The sequence below is a fragment of the Rhinolophus sinicus genome, chromosome 16, assembly GCF_057876585.1.
Source record: "Rhinolophus sinicus isolate RSI-liver-muscle chromosome 16, RSI-T2T, whole genome shotgun sequence".
In the NCBI taxonomy this organism is placed as follows: Eukaryota; Metazoa; Chordata; class Mammalia; order Chiroptera; family Rhinolophidae; genus Rhinolophus; species Rhinolophus sinicus.
In genome coordinates this window covers 165,073,588-165,091,562 of record NC_142516.1, presented here as the reverse complement: position 1 = coordinate 165,091,562, position 17,975 = coordinate 165,073,588, and the positions used below count along the sequence as shown (strand labels likewise).

General features: G+C 33.4%; 1 protein-coding gene across 15 annotated transcripts in view; it reads right to left on the bottom strand.

Annotated features, from left to right (window-relative positions):
- Positions 1–17,975, bottom strand: part of MYCBP2 (MYC binding protein 2) — a 244,475-nt gene that overhangs the window by 85,610 nt on the left and 140,890 nt on the right. For all 15 annotated transcript variants that reach the window (XM_074329400.2, XM_074329402.2, XM_074329405.2 and 12 more), the window contains 6 exons: positions 17,327–17,414; positions 14,202–14,251; positions 11,872–12,044; positions 10,473–10,617; positions 6,535–6,750; positions 1,265–1,320 (listed from right to left, as the gene is read on the bottom strand). In XM_074329400.2, coding sequence (XP_074185501.2) covers positions 1,265–1,320; positions 6,535–6,750; positions 10,473–10,617; positions 11,872–12,044; positions 14,202–14,251; positions 17,327–17,414 — 728 coding nt within the window. The remainder of the gene's footprint in view (positions 1–1,264; positions 1,321–6,534; positions 6,751–10,472; positions 10,618–11,871; positions 12,045–14,201; positions 14,252–17,326; positions 17,415–17,975) is intronic.

The window sequence follows — 17,975 nt, the reverse complement described above, 5'->3', positions numbered from 1 at the left end:
CTTTATAATATGGCCGTCACATACTTCTGTTGTCATCTTTGATCATTTCCCCTCTTGCTTCCTAGTCTCTAGCCCCTCATACTTCTGTTCCTCAACACATCAAAAGCTCCATCCACCCCTGATTTTCTCTGCCTAGAATGAGCTTTCCCCACTCCATCACTATCAAGTAACCGTATTTATTATTATTATTATATTATATTGTTATTTTGTTTACTTATTTATAGCTTGTTTCTCCACAGGAATATAAATGCCATGAGAACCAGCACCTTGTCTTGTTCATACAAGTATCCCACAGCCTGTACCAATGTCTTCCATAGAGTAGATGCTTAATAGTGTTTGATGAATGAATAAACGTGTTTACTTAGATAAGAGACCATTTTAATTAGGTTTAAAATGCCCAATAAATATGAAAACCTGTTTACTGGTAAATGGCCAATTTGTTCTTATTTAACATGCTATACATCTATACAGTTCATATTTATTTTATAAAATCATATGTTTCCACTGTATAGACATTTTGTAACTAAAATTAAGCCAGAGACAAAATGCTACTTCCCTATTTCTAGACAGTCTCAAAACTTGGATATTGTGACAGAAACCTCACTAAACTATGCCTTAAAACTTTACTTTGCATACATGTCAGCATAAAGTCATACTAACCTGCTAATTTCTAGTAAGTCATGTGATACATGATATAATAAAACGTGTAAGTAATTATGCTTTCTAAGATTCACTTTGGAACTTTTTCTAAATTCTATGGAGGTGGTCTCTCGAAAATATAATCCATCTAATAATTTTTTTCAAGCATTATTTTAGAAAGTACTTCTAATAAGCAAATAAAATAGTAAGTCAAAAAATCTTAATTCTGGAATTAACAGAATTACTCAGGGGCTGAAAAATTAAGTCCTCATAAAATTAAGATCTCATAACTGAAATTGCTCTGCAACTCATTAGGTAAAGGAAGCAAAACTAGAAAAAACAAGCTAATCAACCCTAAACAAGCCCATTTATATATTTTGGGTGCTAGTTATTTTTTTTCTACTACCTTAGTATTATGAAACATATTGGCAGTATTACAGTGAATATAAATAAATCCTACCTGAAAATCTACACTTTATAAAATTTGTGGTAAATCTCTACTGGGAATTTAAAACATGCTATATAATATTTATTTCTGGAAAACAAAGTTGAAATTCAGGATGATTTTAATTGCAAGCAGTTGACAACACAAGTTTTGAATATACTTTGAGGAAATGATCCTTACCTCTTAGGAGTTGGTGATGCAAAACGCAGCTCTTCAAATGAGTAGTTTTCGTAAACCTTTAAGAAAGACACCAGTGAGAATCACAAAATCTTTACAAACATTCTTGATTAATGCAGTGATAGAATATTCAATAAATGGTACTAAGACAAATGGTTATCCATATAGGAGAAAAATAAAATTACATCACACCATTTACAAAAAATAAATTTTAGGTGTGTTAAAGACCCAAATGTAATAAACAACACCATCAACAAATTTAGAAGAAATCTGAGTCCACTGAAAACTTATGAATTTCTCCAAAACAAAGACACTTATAAAAAGTCAAAGATAAGCTTTCATCTGGGAGAAGAGGATTTGTAATTTACATAACCAAAATGGGAAATGAATCCATAATATGTAAAGAATAATCAATACAAAAGAGAGAAACAACGCAGAAGTGAATAAAAACAAGTCACTGAAAAAGAAATCTGAAAGACCAATAAATATTTGAAAAGTTATTCAACTAGATTGGGAATCAAGGAAATGCAAATTAAAACAACAACAAAAGTGCTGATGAGAACATTAAGTATCTAGCACTTAGAAACACTGCTGGTGCGAGTATAAGTTTTGGCAATATTTAATATAGCTAAATACATGCATTCCAGCAATTCCACTTCTAGATACATATCTTGGAGAAAAAACTTCTTGCTCATGTACAAAAGGAGACATATACAAGAATGTTTACTTCAGTACAGTTTATAATAGTGAAAAAAACTAGAAACAACCTAAGTGCTCATCAGTAAACAGTAATACACTGGCATACTCAATTTAAAGCAGTTAAAATGAATGAACTACAGCTCTATGGCTAAACCTTAAAAACAGGATTGAGCAAAACACTGGCAAAATGACACGTGCATATGATACCATTTTTATAAACTTTTGAAAAACAAATAATTCTAAATATATTGCTTATGGATAAATTTGTATTCAGTAAAGTATAAAAAAACATCTGGGAATGAGAACCATTACATTCAGGATAATGGGTACCTTTAGGGAAGGGGTGGAAATGGGACCAGGGCTGCAATTACAACTGTAACAATACGTTTCTTAATAAAAATAATGAAAATATCTGAAAAAATTATGGTGAAATGTAAAGACAAAAATGGACTGCAGGTACGTGAAACTTGTCACATTATTCCCAGTCCTTCTGTATTCCTACAACATTACCATATTTATCATCTTTCAGGGTTCAGGTCAAGTTCTCCAACTGCTCATTCACTTCTAACTTGTACTATAATTAGTAAAGGGAAGCACACCCACCCCACTCAGTGCCCCCCTTCCTTTTCCCCACCCTTTCCATTTTCATAAAAGTGATTTAGAAATGATCTAGCTGCCTTCACCTGGTAAAAAGTTACAAATGAGAAAAATGTAATTTAAGATTAAGTCTAGTAAGAGTACAAAGGTGGTAACAGCAGGAAAACCCAGGTTTCCAGACTCCTACTTTCCCTCCAATATACATTATTTATTTAATAATGAAAGAATATATCATATTTCATTTTTCCTCCTCCACAGTACTTGGATCACTACTTAGTAGCACACAGTACCTGTGAGTCAGTGATATAATAAGATCCCCTTTCCTGGAACATGAATTAATATCTCAGAGACAGTCTGGGAATGGAATTCTGTACATGCTCTAACCCTGAGCTACTCAGAACATTCTTAAAATATTATATTCAGTTCTGGTAACTAGATTTTCAAAAGAAATTATACAGATGGAAGCATATTCACAGGAAACTAAGAATGATCCGGGAGGTAAAGAGGCCAGAAACTAAATCCCTAAAATAAAAATTGAAATGAATGAGAATGTTTACCTTTGAATTCTTTAATAGTGGACAATTCATCCAAAACTCCAGCTTTTCAGCTCCTTCATTTTATCAACCTCAATAATCTTAACTTCAACTTTATTTTGGCCACTCACACAAAAAGTCATAAACCCATGACATTACTCAGAATTGTAATGGCCTGCTCAGTTTTCTGCCTCAGTAACCCCTACTATATCAATTTTTAAATCTCTAGTCCTCACCCCCTCAAATTTCTCTCTCTGAATCCTTTCATTTTCCTTTCCAAACCAATAAGTTTCCACTGCCCTTTCTTTAATCACCGAATGCTAAACTCGCTTCTCTCACTATTCATTTGTTGAACTATCAGGCAAAACCTCAAAGCTGAATCAATCCAATGATTATCTTATCCCTATTCATATGATTCATACTGTACTGCATGATCTTCAATTTCAACTAATTCTTCAAGGATGTCTTAAAAATCTTTCTGATTAGTCCTCCTTAATTCTCCATAATGACTGTTTTATTTTTCCCCTTTGTTTCGAAATCTTGACCCTAAGATTCATCAATCCTACCTCCAAAGTGAAGCATTCAATTACTATTAGAAATAATTTTTTCGGCTGCACAACTTACAAATTAACTACATCCATATTATTTTCTTTTCTCTTTCCTGAAAGAGTGAAAGTGGCAAAACACTACATTCAGGTCTGGTAATTCAATTTTCCTATTTAAGGCTAATCTTTCCACCTGAACTCTAGATATCATTTTATCTAAGATTATCTTCACAGTTTCCTTCTTTCAATTGTGTCCTCATCAGTATTAAAATGTGTAAGTCTTTGTATACTCAATTCTAAACTCAAAAGCTTTCACTCAATTCCATGTCCTCTGTTTCTTTTCATAACCAAACATCTTCAAGGACTTAATCTATACACATCTTGTCTCCAGCTATTTTCACTTGGTGTTCATCAATCCACTATGCCTCTAAAACTGTTCCTGCCAAGATCATGAGTTCAGGGTCACAAGATCCTTTTCAAAGCTTCACTTCTGCAGCATAACATTGTTAAACCTTCCTAAACCACTCTTTCTTTGACATGCCATAGGTGGTTAGGAAAATGAAATCTGGAGTCATACTCCTAGCCATTGGTGTGGCTACAAGTTATTTAACACCTCTCCATATTTCAATTGTAAATGGGAATAAAACCAGAATTTATAGGGTTGTTGTGAGGATTAAACGAGTTATTATATGTAATGTGGTAGTGAAAGTCGCAAAAGTAAGCTCTGGTCCTGTTGCCACGCAGCTGCCTACCCGTCTGTCCCCTCGCACCTGCCCCTAAAGAAAGGAGAGTCTGTGAGACGGATCCTTTCAGGGACTTAGCTTCACCTTTGTGCTTACACCTTATGTCTCCCTGTTTGGCCCCAAAGGATGGCTAGTTAGTCAATAACGGGTATGATTCCCCACCAGGGGAACGACCTAAGCCAGACACAGTAGCATGGGGACCATCTGGGGAACTCGCAGGGTTGATAGAGATGGATGAGTACAGCCCCCTACCTTCCCCAGGCTAAGGAGAGCCTCTGCCTCTGTGGCAGCATTCCTTCCCACAACCTGCAGGGGCAGTGACTCAATGATGTGCTCTCCATCTATTCATATGCATAAAGGTTTTGTCCCTTGGGGAGGTACATACATCCTGAGACTTACGGTTCCGCTGCCTGCAGGCAAAGGTGATTGGCTTGCATCAGTTTCCTAGTATAATGTGTGAGATTCACAGATCTTGAGACTAACAAACTTTACTTCCTCACCTAACTAATAAAAGCTATGTGTTGGCCCGATTCCGGGCTCAGTCCTTGAGGCTGGAGTCCCTTGGCCCCGCTCGCACTCTATTTTTGGCTACTGTATTTCTTAACCCTGCACCGCCCTCCTTGTTCCCCACAACCCTTGTTGCGCTGGACACGACATGGTCCTAGTTTAATCTCTTATCGCTTTGGCTAGTATTCTTATCAATGCTTGATTTTGCCTTCGCTTTTTTCCCTTCCCTTCCCTCCTCCACCCCCTCTTTTTCTTTCTTTCTTTTTTTATCTATCTTGTAAATCAATGTTTCTCAAAGGTTAGGTTCTGAATGTGAATTACTCTGCATATTTGTTTTATATACAAATTCTTGAATCTCTCTAGAGTTAATGAATCTAAATCTTTTGATGATTGAAAAATCTTTTCTAATAAATGCTCCCAATGACTGATATAAACAAAAGTTTGTGTTTGTGAAATTTTTTATTTATTTGTAATTATTTATTTATTTATTTATTCTTTTTGATGTAGACAAAAGTTTGAGAATCACTGATATTGGTGTTTTTCAGGATCCTGTCCTAGTACTTCTCTCTTCACTCATGTAGGTAGGTATCTACCTTTCTAAGTAATCCAACTGCTGATTATTCTCAAATTCTTTTCTGGAGAAAAGAAGGGACTGTGATCACTTCAGGTTTGCAATCCAATGTCCTTTCATATAAATCTTCATATCGATATTTCAGAGATATCTAAAACTCATCACATCCAAAACTATTACCTTCCTCAACCATAACCTGCCCCTCTTCCAAAATGATCAATCTTACTATTCAAACTCAAAATGTGAACTTCACCTTTTAAGTACTACCTCTTTCTCTTCACTCCATCCCCATTAGCCACCAAGCCCTATGGAACCTAAACATCTCTTGAGTTTAGTCTGACTGACAACTCACTAGTCCAAGGGGTCAGCGTATCTCACCAGACTAAGCCAACAGTCTCCTATAGAGATTTAAACAAAACCATGTCTCTTGATTATCTGCCCCATTACATTCTCCATATTCTTTACAAAAAATCTAATGGTGTCATTTCTCTAAATGAATGCCTTGAATGGCTCACCATTTTACTCTGATAATGGCAAAATTCCTAACTTATGCTTTAAATAATGACCATCTTTATAATTCAGACTAACATTGCCTCTGGATCTTAATAAAAAAGCTGGACAAAATATATTTATATATATTTTATATCCATCTAAAAGCATCAGTAAGCTAACAAGCCGGAAGTCAGAAACCAAGAGATGAGCCTGGCATTTGGGAGAACCCCAAAATTGAAGGAGGCTAAGGTAAACCCTGAATCCTTGAAGGGCTATGTCCTAAGAATAATGGTAAATTGAATATAGACAAGTACTTTTGCAGGAAATGAATTTCAGTTTTCAACCATCTCAGTCTCTGATTGGATTAACTTGTTCTATTATTGGTAATCCCCTCTGGACATCTTTCAAAAACAAATGAAAACCCTCTTTGAAGGAACATAACATCATTCTAAAAAATATGCTGCAAATTTTACATCAACAACTCTCTACATCTGTAATTCTGTGTCTGAATTTGAATCACTGCAGTGTTTGTTAAATGAAGAAATGGTGAAAAATAAATTTTTTCTGGTTAAGTAAAATAAATTACCTTCATCATTGTTATGGCAATGTATCGAGCTTCTTTCACTATCATTGGTTCATAGGAAACATCCAGCTTTGGTGATGCCAACCCGCCAAAAGTCATGTCAGTGTTAGAAGATACAGCAGTTACTGCAGGACTGCCAGGAATCCTTTGAGATTTCTTTACTTGTTCTTGTTGTAAAGATGTTTTTTTCTGAGAAACAGGAACGGCTTTCACTTCCACCTAAACCAAGATATTATAAAAAGCAAATATTATTATTATATAACTGTCCATGACACATCAAGAAAAGCAATTTACAGCTATGGACCCACGATTCTATAATTTTTTTGTTATCATTGGCCCATCGTGGGCATTCTCTTCAATGGCTTATTTAATAGTGCCAGAACGACCTTAAGATGGTTCCACAATATGGATATGAACACAGTGTAAAAGAGAGAACTTGTTTTTCAGAATAATCATAGATATTAAAACATAAAATAAAAATAAATGCCACCATTAATAAAGTACAGGAATGCATAGTAGAATGAATCTACATTGAATTTTTGCAGGGACTAACATTAAATTATTTTATCAGGTAACTTAAGTATAAATACTTTCTCACCATCTCCACATATTTTGAAGTGCTAATCTCAATTTTAACCATTCTGCAGAAGAAAATGTACTCCATTGATAAGTCTTAAAAATTAACACATAATAAAACAAATCTCATACCTAATGCCTAAATAATTTTATTTAGTCTAGTGAAGGAAGAGTCCTGTTAGACAGCTCTGTCATCAACATAACCTATTTGATCTAAGCGATCTAATTAAGCTTTCTAGCTCACCTTCTTCAACAATAAAATGAGGTTATCTTTCATCTACTTTACTGCACAGATGCAAAAAATAGATTTGCTAATGCATATTAAAACAGTGAAAGTACAAATTATTTTATAAACAATACTCAGAAATACTTTCCAGGAATTACAATAAAACATTTTATTGTTGCTTGTACGTTTGTTTATGCATGAGCAAAAACCACTTGATAGACAACCACAAAGTTACAAGCAATTTATTATTAACACTGCGCTCTGACCCACTGAGAGCTAACAGGCCACCTGCTAAGCAATTTAAATGCCTCTTTAGCTCATCAGGTATCATCATCATTCTCAAGTTCAAAGCTTCTTCTGTTCTTTTCAGACACTACTTTTATGGTTGTTAAGAACAGCTAATTCAACAATAGGATCTTGACAGAAATAGTAAGGGTAGTATTGATGAAAGTAACAGCATGAGTTTAGTAATCCAGGAGCATCCCAGAACTGTGGAATACCTTTAATGTTTATTATTCTTATTACTGCAATTCTACGGAGTCAGTACTTTGCGACTCTGACTACCAACATAAAGTTAAGTGCAGCTGGCAAATATGTTCCATTAAATAACCACAACCTTTAGTTGGGGTTATGAGAGATCAGTATTTGAACTGACATAATGCCCTGAAAACATTACAAATCCATCTTATATATTTAAAACATAGAAATTTAAAGGTGTATTAGTAAAATTCTTCAACTCATATACACTGCTACTATTTATATACATACTATCTTGATTCAATCTTTCTTTAAACAACTATACTATATTTACTCTAAGTAAATTAACATTTGAAGTATACTTACTTGGCTGTGTACTAAGAACCCTCAAGTAAATAACTGAACAATTTTATATGCTGACTACTGAGATATTATAGAATGATAAATATTCTGCTTTCTTTTATAAACTGCTTCTTTAAACATTTTTTGTTATTTTATTTCCTATGTGACTGTCTCTTTTCACTAAATAAGATTTTCTTGGAATAATCATTTTTATAAGTTAAAAAGTAACAATAACACTTGCTACTTAAAAAAAGCATTTTAGATCTCACTGAAACAACAACTTTTATGTTTCAACCAACTTTTATGTTTCAAATAACTGGCTGTTATTACATAAACATATTTAAACAAATTTTGGTAAGTCTAAAATGCTCCTAAAGGTTCATGTTCTTTCTATTAGGCTGAAAATAAAAACAGATTAAGTTAATCTTGTTTTCAACTAATATGATAATATGATATTAATAAATTAAAAATCAATAGGTATGCAAATCACATTTCCTAAACAATATTTTCAGGACTTTCCTAGATATGGTTTCTAAAATAGAGATAAATCTGATATGGATTTTGAGCATAATGAGTAAGAAGTCTAGTGTAAAAAAGGGCAGAGTAGGAGAAGCAAAATATACAGGAGAAAAACAGGAAGGACAGAAAGAGAGATAGGACGACGTGTGGGGGGAAGAAAAAAAGAAAAAAAGAAAAACCAAAAAGGAGGAGAGCATAAAAGATAAAGCATAAAGTCTGACTTGAAATGTAAGCTATGAACAACCCAGATACCAAAATGGAGTAAGAGACAGCAAACGGTGCAGAGGAGGCGACATTAAAAAAAAAAAAAAAAAAAAAAAAAATACAACTAAAGAAAGACTTAAAGCATAACAGTATGAACATTAAAAAGAAATGTTAGGCTGACAAGGAAAATGGTAGTCACACAAATAAGGAACTTACTGTGTGGGCCAAAGACTGGATTTAACCATTTACTACATACACTTAAGTGAGAAATTCATCAGTAAATAAATACATTAGCCTTTTAACATATTAGTGTATTGTATTGTGATGAAAATTCTGTCCTTGGAGTCATTTCTTTTTTGTATCACTATCAGGATTACTTTATTCTTTACTCATTTTTTTCTTATAATTTGCTTTTTTGCTTTCCAGTGAATTCATAATAGGCATGAAATCACTTTGATGGGGCACAATCGTCCTTAAAAAAGATAGAAAATGTAGTGCACCATACTGTATAAATATATAAATGTTGTATGTAATTAAGAGTATATCCTATTCCATCCTATCCATGCTATGTTTGAGTCATGATTGAAATCCTTACTGTGGGTCATGACCCAAACTTTGAAAGCCACTGGTAAAGCTTAATTTTTGTATAGGATCAGGGGCAAATACTTTTCCACACAGTTTTATTTACTGGTCTTAAGACATGTGAACTATATATCTCATGTCTTTTTTACTATCAGTCAGGTAAAAGGTTTCATTAGCATTGTACTTCTTCATGGTATAAATCAAAGCATGTACCAAGTAGTTGAAATAGTTCTATTAAAAGTAATAATGAGGTAAAATTAGCTGCTCTGTAAGTAAACGAGATTTTGTTGCTTAACCAACTCTAAGCTCCAATCAAATTACTTTGCAATACAATTTTGAGGGGTAGGGGCAGCTGGGGATTGCCTAAAATTTTCATTCAATGTTGATTTTTTGAGAAATACAATAGGTTTTAAATGAGATATTTATATTAATAGATTATATAACAAAGGACATAATTTTACACATTACAGTATATTCTTGTTATTATTAATTAATGTCTCATGGAAGAGATATACAAAGAACTATATTCATCAATACAACATGTGACTATTTCCAGTCCTCATTCTTTTACAATCCAAATTCATTTATTCCTAATTTATTCAGTAAGTATCATGATATTTCAAATGTTATTTCAATAGTACCAAGTGCAGAATATATCTGAGTCTTTTAAACAATAAATACAACATTTTAAAAAGTATTTTCATTGATTTATTCAATCACTATGTATTGAGGGCCTCCCTGCTACGTGCTTAGCACTCTTTCTATAGACACCTTCTTATCCTTCCTTTGCATCATCATAGCACCTAGCAAAATGTAAAAACAAACATAATATATCTTGGAAAACTGCATACTAAGTAATATAAACAAGTCATTTAAACAACTTTTTGGCTTCCTCCCTTATACATATGTAAAGAGGGTTCGGTAAATGGACTCTAGGTACTTGCCATTTCTAAAATTTTATTAGTTACAACAGTCAGTGAATTGATGTCTATTAATTTAATTTTGATATAATTACCTTCATATTGGGAACATGTACCACATCCCCATACTGGTCTTTCGTTTGAACAGTTATGGTAGTTGGCCAACCACAGCGAATGTCATCCTTATTCAGGATCAAAGATGTTTTCTGCGGATCAGCATAGGAATCTGGCTGAAGCCACCTAGCAGTAAGGACAGATACAAGCAAACAAAAAAACCAGTCATCAACGTCTTCAATGATTAAGCCAAAAGAATAAAACACGTATCAAACAAAATACTAAATCATAATCTTCATTTTTGATTCAGCAATAATCACAAGTATCTTCCTTGGAAATCATTAATAACAAATTAATTTTAAAATATGCCAAAGCACATGAAGATTTCTGAGGTTTACAAATAAAACAGAAATAATTTTAAAATTAGGAAACAAAATTTTAACTATGGTCGAATTAAAATAACCAAGGAAATGAATTTAGGTTGAATGTAATTTAAAGTCCCAACGACACTCATTCTTACTAAGGGAAGTCTGCCTTAACTTGCCAGCCTGAAAACCTGCAAAAGAGCAGCTTCTCTGCAAAATTAGGGGCAAAATTGGCATTCTGTTTCCTTGAGAGCAGTCAGGTTAAAGATGTAGATGCCTTGTCCATCTTCACTTTACATAATTTCTCTACTATCTTCCCTCATTACCTTCCCTTCCATGTAAATTTTACCACTTTTCTATACTTGTGAAAGCCATTCCTGAACTCATCCCATGATCTACATTCAAGTTGTTCTGTGAGATAAGTAATAATTCTGCTATGTGTAAAAATCTACAAAGACAACAAGGAGGCTGACAAAAGATTTTCCATTCTTCTCTAATCACCATTTTGGTTTTTAAAACTAAAGAGTAATCTCTGCATTTTTAAAATTAAAACCAGAGAGAAGTTAGATTTCTACATTTACTAGTATAATCACACAAGCCAGCATATTTTTTTCTTTATCTTAAAAAAAAAAAAAGCAAATAGCAACAAAATAATTGAGAACACTATAACATCAAATGATTTGATTTAAATTCTAAATTTATATTTGTATTAACTGTAGATTTGAAAAAACCACACATTAAAATAAAATACAGTGATAAATTTGGGCATTTAATTAGATATGAAATACTACTATCCAATACGCAGACTTCTCAATTATACATGTTGCACGTGTATTTTAATAAATAAAAGTTCATGTAGGAAACTTAAAAATAATCAACTAACAATTCTCATATATTTTAAATATATTTTGAAATATTAACTACCATTTTATATTTCAGCAAGTTCAAAAGGCATAAACTAGATTATTTGAGACAGCATGTCAATATCCTAATGACTCCCCTTTCATTTCTCTTCAGCAATGAAGACTGAGGCAACCCTTGAAAGAAACTGATTGTTGTACTTAAAGTGCCTTACCTTGCAAGCCTTCCACCACTAGATCCTGGAACACAAGCAATAAAATCATCCAGGAAGGACTGTTCATTGCTTTGGATTTGAAGTGGTAAGTTTCCTTCCAGTGCCTCTAATATAGTTGGTGAATGAGAAAGAGCTAAACCCTTTCCAAGAATACCAGAATGGGTTTTGCACACCTGTTAGGTAAAAGAGAACATTTATATACTTTAAAATATAAAAGCTTAATTACAGGAATTTCTGAACTTGCACACAATTTTTGATAGGCCATTTTGGGGACATAATTTTCTTCCCATGTCCCAGTGTTCCTGTAGCTTATAAAGCAGAAAATTTCCAGGAGGAAAAAAATATGGAATACTTCCAGTGTTTTTCTTCTCACAAAAATAAGTGACTTATCAGAGATCTGCATCGTAGTTGAAATGGTGCATCTCCTCCCACACTATCTAGCCCTCTACACATTACCTCCCCATTTGTCAGGGCCAGGGCACCATTCTGAGGGCAGCTGTGGAGGTCTCCCTCTTTTTGCGTCCCCATTATAGGCAGCTATCATGGGTAGGTTGTATCTGCTCTCTTGGGTGGGTGGGTACCAAGGTCTTGACTTGGGCAAAAAGTGGATGGAAACTTAATGGTGGCTGCACATCAACTGCATTAGCCTGTCTAAAACTGATTAAAGTTAAGAAAAAGAGGTAGATAAAATCGAAAGGTTAGTCCTTACCTATCTGGCAAGCTAGCCTATGTTTTGGAAAGACCTGCTTTAAATGCTGAAACTCTAGAAACTTTTTAATGGCTATATAATAAATTTCAAAACAAAATATTTCTCATAGAAAAGGATTATACTTCCAGTACTAATTTATACTACAGTAACTTCTGCTTTCTATGAATTATGCAATTTCGAAAATCATAATCTTTGAAATCAAACAGACCTGAGTTTGAATCCCCGTTTTGGTCAAGTTATTGCTATGTGCTTATGAGCTAACAAGTTACAGACCTTCTTGAAAATGTAAAAGGTATGAACTGGTCATCAAATAATATCTCTATTCTGTGGTTATTAGAAAATTTAAGTTAAATAACACACATAAAATGCACACCACATTGCCTAACAAGTAGTAGGTGTTTAATACACAAGTTAGATCACCACAATGACTACCTTACAAGCCAAAATGGTGGGCAATTTGGGACAAGTAGCATAATAAAGATCTCTTTATATCTGGCCTAAATGACATTTTATAAACCATAATAATCCCTGTAACTATGAATAATATATGAACTCTTTCATGGATCTCCTTAACTAGCATGCTGTCTGACAAATATTGTATTAATATTTATTAAATGTTTGTTGAATTTTCATTTTTGTATATTAAGGTACAAAGATTTGACTTTTCTTTTTTAAAAAACAAAAACATAAGCTGGTGGGTTTTCAAAACCCAGAAGTTTCTTAACATTATTGAGGACACCATGACTCCCTACGATTAGAGCATAGTGATCTAAATCAAGGGCTGTTACCAAACTGGCAGAGGTCAAATTCTAGCTCAGTTGCTTTCTAGCCGTGTGATTCTGGGCAAATTAAATTCTCCTTGCCTTAGTTTCCTTATCTGTAAATGCAGGTAAGAGTCTCTAATTCATAGGGTTGGTGCGAGGACTAAATGAGTTAAAAATATGTTAAGTGTATGAAACAGTACTCAATGAAGAACAAATAAATGTTTGCTTTTATTATTACTGCTGTGATCAATTTATCTCAGGAAACACACATAAAGCATTAGTCGTTTATACATAAACCAGGTATTAGAAGACCTAGATACTAGCCTCTACATCTCAATTAGCTGAATTCTAGAGAAGTCACATAACTTTTCTGAACTTTAGTTACTGTAATTGCAAGATACGAAAGAGGTTACTGACCTCAAAGTGTAACTGCAAAAATAAGTAAATAATAAAGATATTGTAAACTACAGAGTGCTCTACGGGCATTATTTAAATAATTACTAACTCTTTTCTCCCCTTTTTCCTAACTGGTAAATAAAACTTTCAAGATCCACTTTCCACGTGCACAGCTCTGCAAAGCCTTCCGCTACACCCCCGGCACTTGGTAGCTCTTCTTTCTTCTGGAGGATTCACGGCTCACTCTAGAGTTAGCACCCACCCCAGTACAGCAAGGGCTCACATGTGTCTCTCCCATCAATGGGAGAAATGGTAAGTTATTTATCTGTATAATCGCCAATAACTAGAATGAAGTATTTAATGAATGAGTCCTACTTTCAAGGAAATTAATGTGGATCTGAATGAATACATAGCTTTTAAATTAATGTACAAAGTTTATCCTTACAATACTTGGACAATACCTGTAATGCAGCCTCTTCAAGAATTTCAAGATCTTCCTCTAATTCATTACCTGTTGTGTAAATAAAAGTTTTACTAAAATATATCAATACTTAGTTTAACTTTCTAGTCCTCTGCATTCTTTATACCTTTTACACAATCCTGATATTCTAAATTGAAAAGAGCTAGTATCATTCTGCATAAATCTCAGTGGTTTACATTTTAAAATGTAATTTTCAGTGTGAATATAAGCTGTAATTCTCAATATTCAAAATGTATCCAAGTGATTTGCAAAAGATTTATTTATGTATATAAATGTGTAACTTTTAGTATTCCTCACTTTTCACACACAAAAAATGAGGAAACTAATTACTCAGAATCTGAGCATTTTTATTTTGACTAACTTATAGAAGAGCGATGTACATTTACTAAACAACAATAACTTGCAGGAAAATCTAAGGTAGTGACTGCACCTTCTAGCCATTTTCTCCTTTATTGCTTAACATAGAACATATTTTAATTATTTTCTTTGATAGTTTAATTTATAAAATATTACTACTACTACAGTAATAAATGTTCAAAGGAAAATTTTCAAATTATACTGAAGTACAGAATGAATAATTTTGATACTTCCCCCCTCCTAAACATACACAGCGTCAGCAGTTTGTTATGTACTGTTTTAGAAACTTTGTGTGCAAATAAATGTATGTATGTGTCAACATACACACATGTGCACACATACACACATATTTATATATATAGAAGATGATGTTCACAAAAATGGGACCTTCTTCTGCAACTTGCTTTTCCCAGTGAATATAATTTGGACATCTTTCTTGGTCAAGACATAGAGGTCTATTTTTTCTTATTTTTTTAACAGTTGCATACATTCCCACTGTATGGACAAACCATTACTTATTAAGCAGTTTCCAATTGATACACCTTTTGGTTATTTCTAAGTTTTCTAATCACAAGCACTGTTATATTAATCTATCTTACAACATATTTTTTTGAGCATTTGTACAAGTATGTATAAGGAATTGCTACATGAAAAAGTATATGCATGTAAAATTTGAACAGTTATTGACAAATTTCCTTAAAAGTGGTTGTACTAATTTTCATTATGTGAATAGAATACAAGATGTCTCATTTCCTCATTCATATATCAAAATTAAGTAGGAATGAGGGAACTGGGAAGGACGAAAGTGAGCAGGAAAAAGAGAGGATAGAAATGGAAGAAAAGAGTAGAGAAAGGGAAGAAAGAAAGGATCAAGTGGGAAGGGCAGTCTCAAAGGGAAGAGATATAGATAAACTTTAATGCCTTTTATGCCCAAATACTGCGAAAATACAATATTAAACCATGTGTAAACATCACAGAACTAGGAAATATTTTTAACTTTATTTTCTTATTTGCTATCTTGATTATAAATCAACTTACATATTATATCATACAAATCTGTATCATATTTAGAGGTATCACTTCTACCACTGCCTCATTTCTCTGTTCTCCTTCACATGAAAACTCTCTCAAAGAGCTATCTATATTCAACCTGACTCCCCACTCTTCCTGACTTTCCATTTTCTCACTCTGATCTAAAAAGCCTTTGTATTTCTCTCATTTTACTGATGTATTTCTTATTGAATATATAAACAATCAAGAAGTTACTCAATCCAATGACAGATTTTAATTGACATCTCAGCAGCATGTAAAAATTCCACGAATATCCACTCTCCTGGTTTTGCTCCTACCTCACTGGCTGCTGCTCCTTCAGTCTTTCTGCAGTTTTGTTCTTCCTACTAAGCCCAGCTTTGAAATTTTGGCCCAGCTTTGATCCTGGGCTCTTCTCTTCCTCATTTGCATTCTCTTCTCAGCTCATCTTTCATATGGTCCCATGTATTTATTTATTTACTTTGACAAGGATTTTATTTTAAATTTTTTTATTTTTCAAATTTTCATTAAATTTATTGGGGTGACATTGTTTAAAAAAGTTTATATAGGTCTCAAGTGTACAATTCTATAAAACATCATCTATATGAGCATTTTTATTTTGACTAACTTATATACTGCATTGTGTGTTCACTATTCAGAGTCAGTTTTCCTTCCATCACCATATTTTTGACCCCCTTTACCTTCTTCTTCCACCCCGCTCTCACCTTATCCTCTGGTAACCACTAAACTATTGTCTGTGTTTATGAGTTTTTGTTTGTCTTACTGTGTTTCCCCCAAAATAAGACCAAGCCGGACAGTCAGCTCTAATGTGTCTTTTGGAGCAAAAACTAATATAAGACCCGGTATTATGTCATATCATATCATATCATATCATATATCATACCATACCATATCATATCACATCATATCATATCATACATCATATCAAATCATATAAGATCAGGTCTTATATTATAGTAAAATAAGATCAGGTCTTATATTAATTTTTGCTCCGAAAGATGCATTAGAGCTGATTGTCTGGCTAGGTTTTATTTTCGGGGAAACAGGGTATTTGTTTGTTGCTTTCAGTTTTACATTCTACATATGAGTAAAATCACATGGTTCTTGACTTTTTCTGTCTGACTTATTTCCTGAGCATGATAATCTCAAAACCCAACCATGTTGTCACAAATGGCAGTATTTCATCTTTTCTTAAGGCTGAGTAATATTCCATTGTATATATATGTACCACATCTTCTTTATTCAATAATCTATTGCAGGACACTTTGGTTGTTTCCATGTCTTTAAATATCAACTATGGTCAAATCACATTTCTGTTGACTTGTTCCCTGAGCTTCAACGAGTTCCAGTTGTCTACTTGATATGTTCACTAGAAAATTTAAGAAGTATCTCAAACTTATGGTTTAATACTGTATATTCAGTGATTAACCCAGTGCCTGGCACACAGCATGGATATGGATAAAGGAAGGCGTCTGTGGTATATGTGTGTGTGAACACAAAAGACTAGAGGATACTCTTCCATCTTCATTTAAAAAATCCCAAACTACCAGCATACTAAATTGTTATTGCTCATGAGCATTATGTGACTACGGAACTCATTTTGCTAATCTATTTTCAGAATGTTCTATAATAAACATAGTTTATATTTAAAATTAAAAAAGAATCATTTATAAATACCTAATACTTGACCAGGCTTACCAATAGGAAGTGCTAGGTCCTTCTTCATCAAAGCTGCTGCACAAACACCACCAAGATTGGCTAATTCTTTTTCCAAATGAATGACTCCCTGTAGAATTGCACAAACATATCATCTGCTTTAAAAAATGTTTGGACTATCAACAAATGTGACTTGCATACAAGCATAACTTTTGAAAGTAGAGGGAAACATGGTTCAATTAAGAGTGGAAAAGATTCAATGTCATGTCTCATGCTGGGTTGTAAGGCTTGGGCCCACAGGTTCATGGTCCAAAGAATTTCTCATTCATTTCTTTGAGGAAACATGATCATTTTTTCACCTTGATTTTGTTTTATTGTATGATTTGAAATACTTAGAAGAGATACTGAATTGGCCTGATTGTGAAATCAGGTTCTATTATTTACTCAGAAAGGTACAGCGACCTGAGCAGGTTTGGAACAGGCAGAACTACAAGCCTGCTGAGTCTTCAAAGGCTCGGTCATGTTACACAGACTCCATTCTCTTTATGTATTGAAAGTAGCAAAAACCAATGACTGCACACAATTACAGTACAAAACATTTTAAATTATACACCCTAGCTTAAAATAAATTTCAGACTTCTTAAATAAAGGCAGTGAAAAAATTTAAGTCAGTAGCAGCCCTTAGAAACAC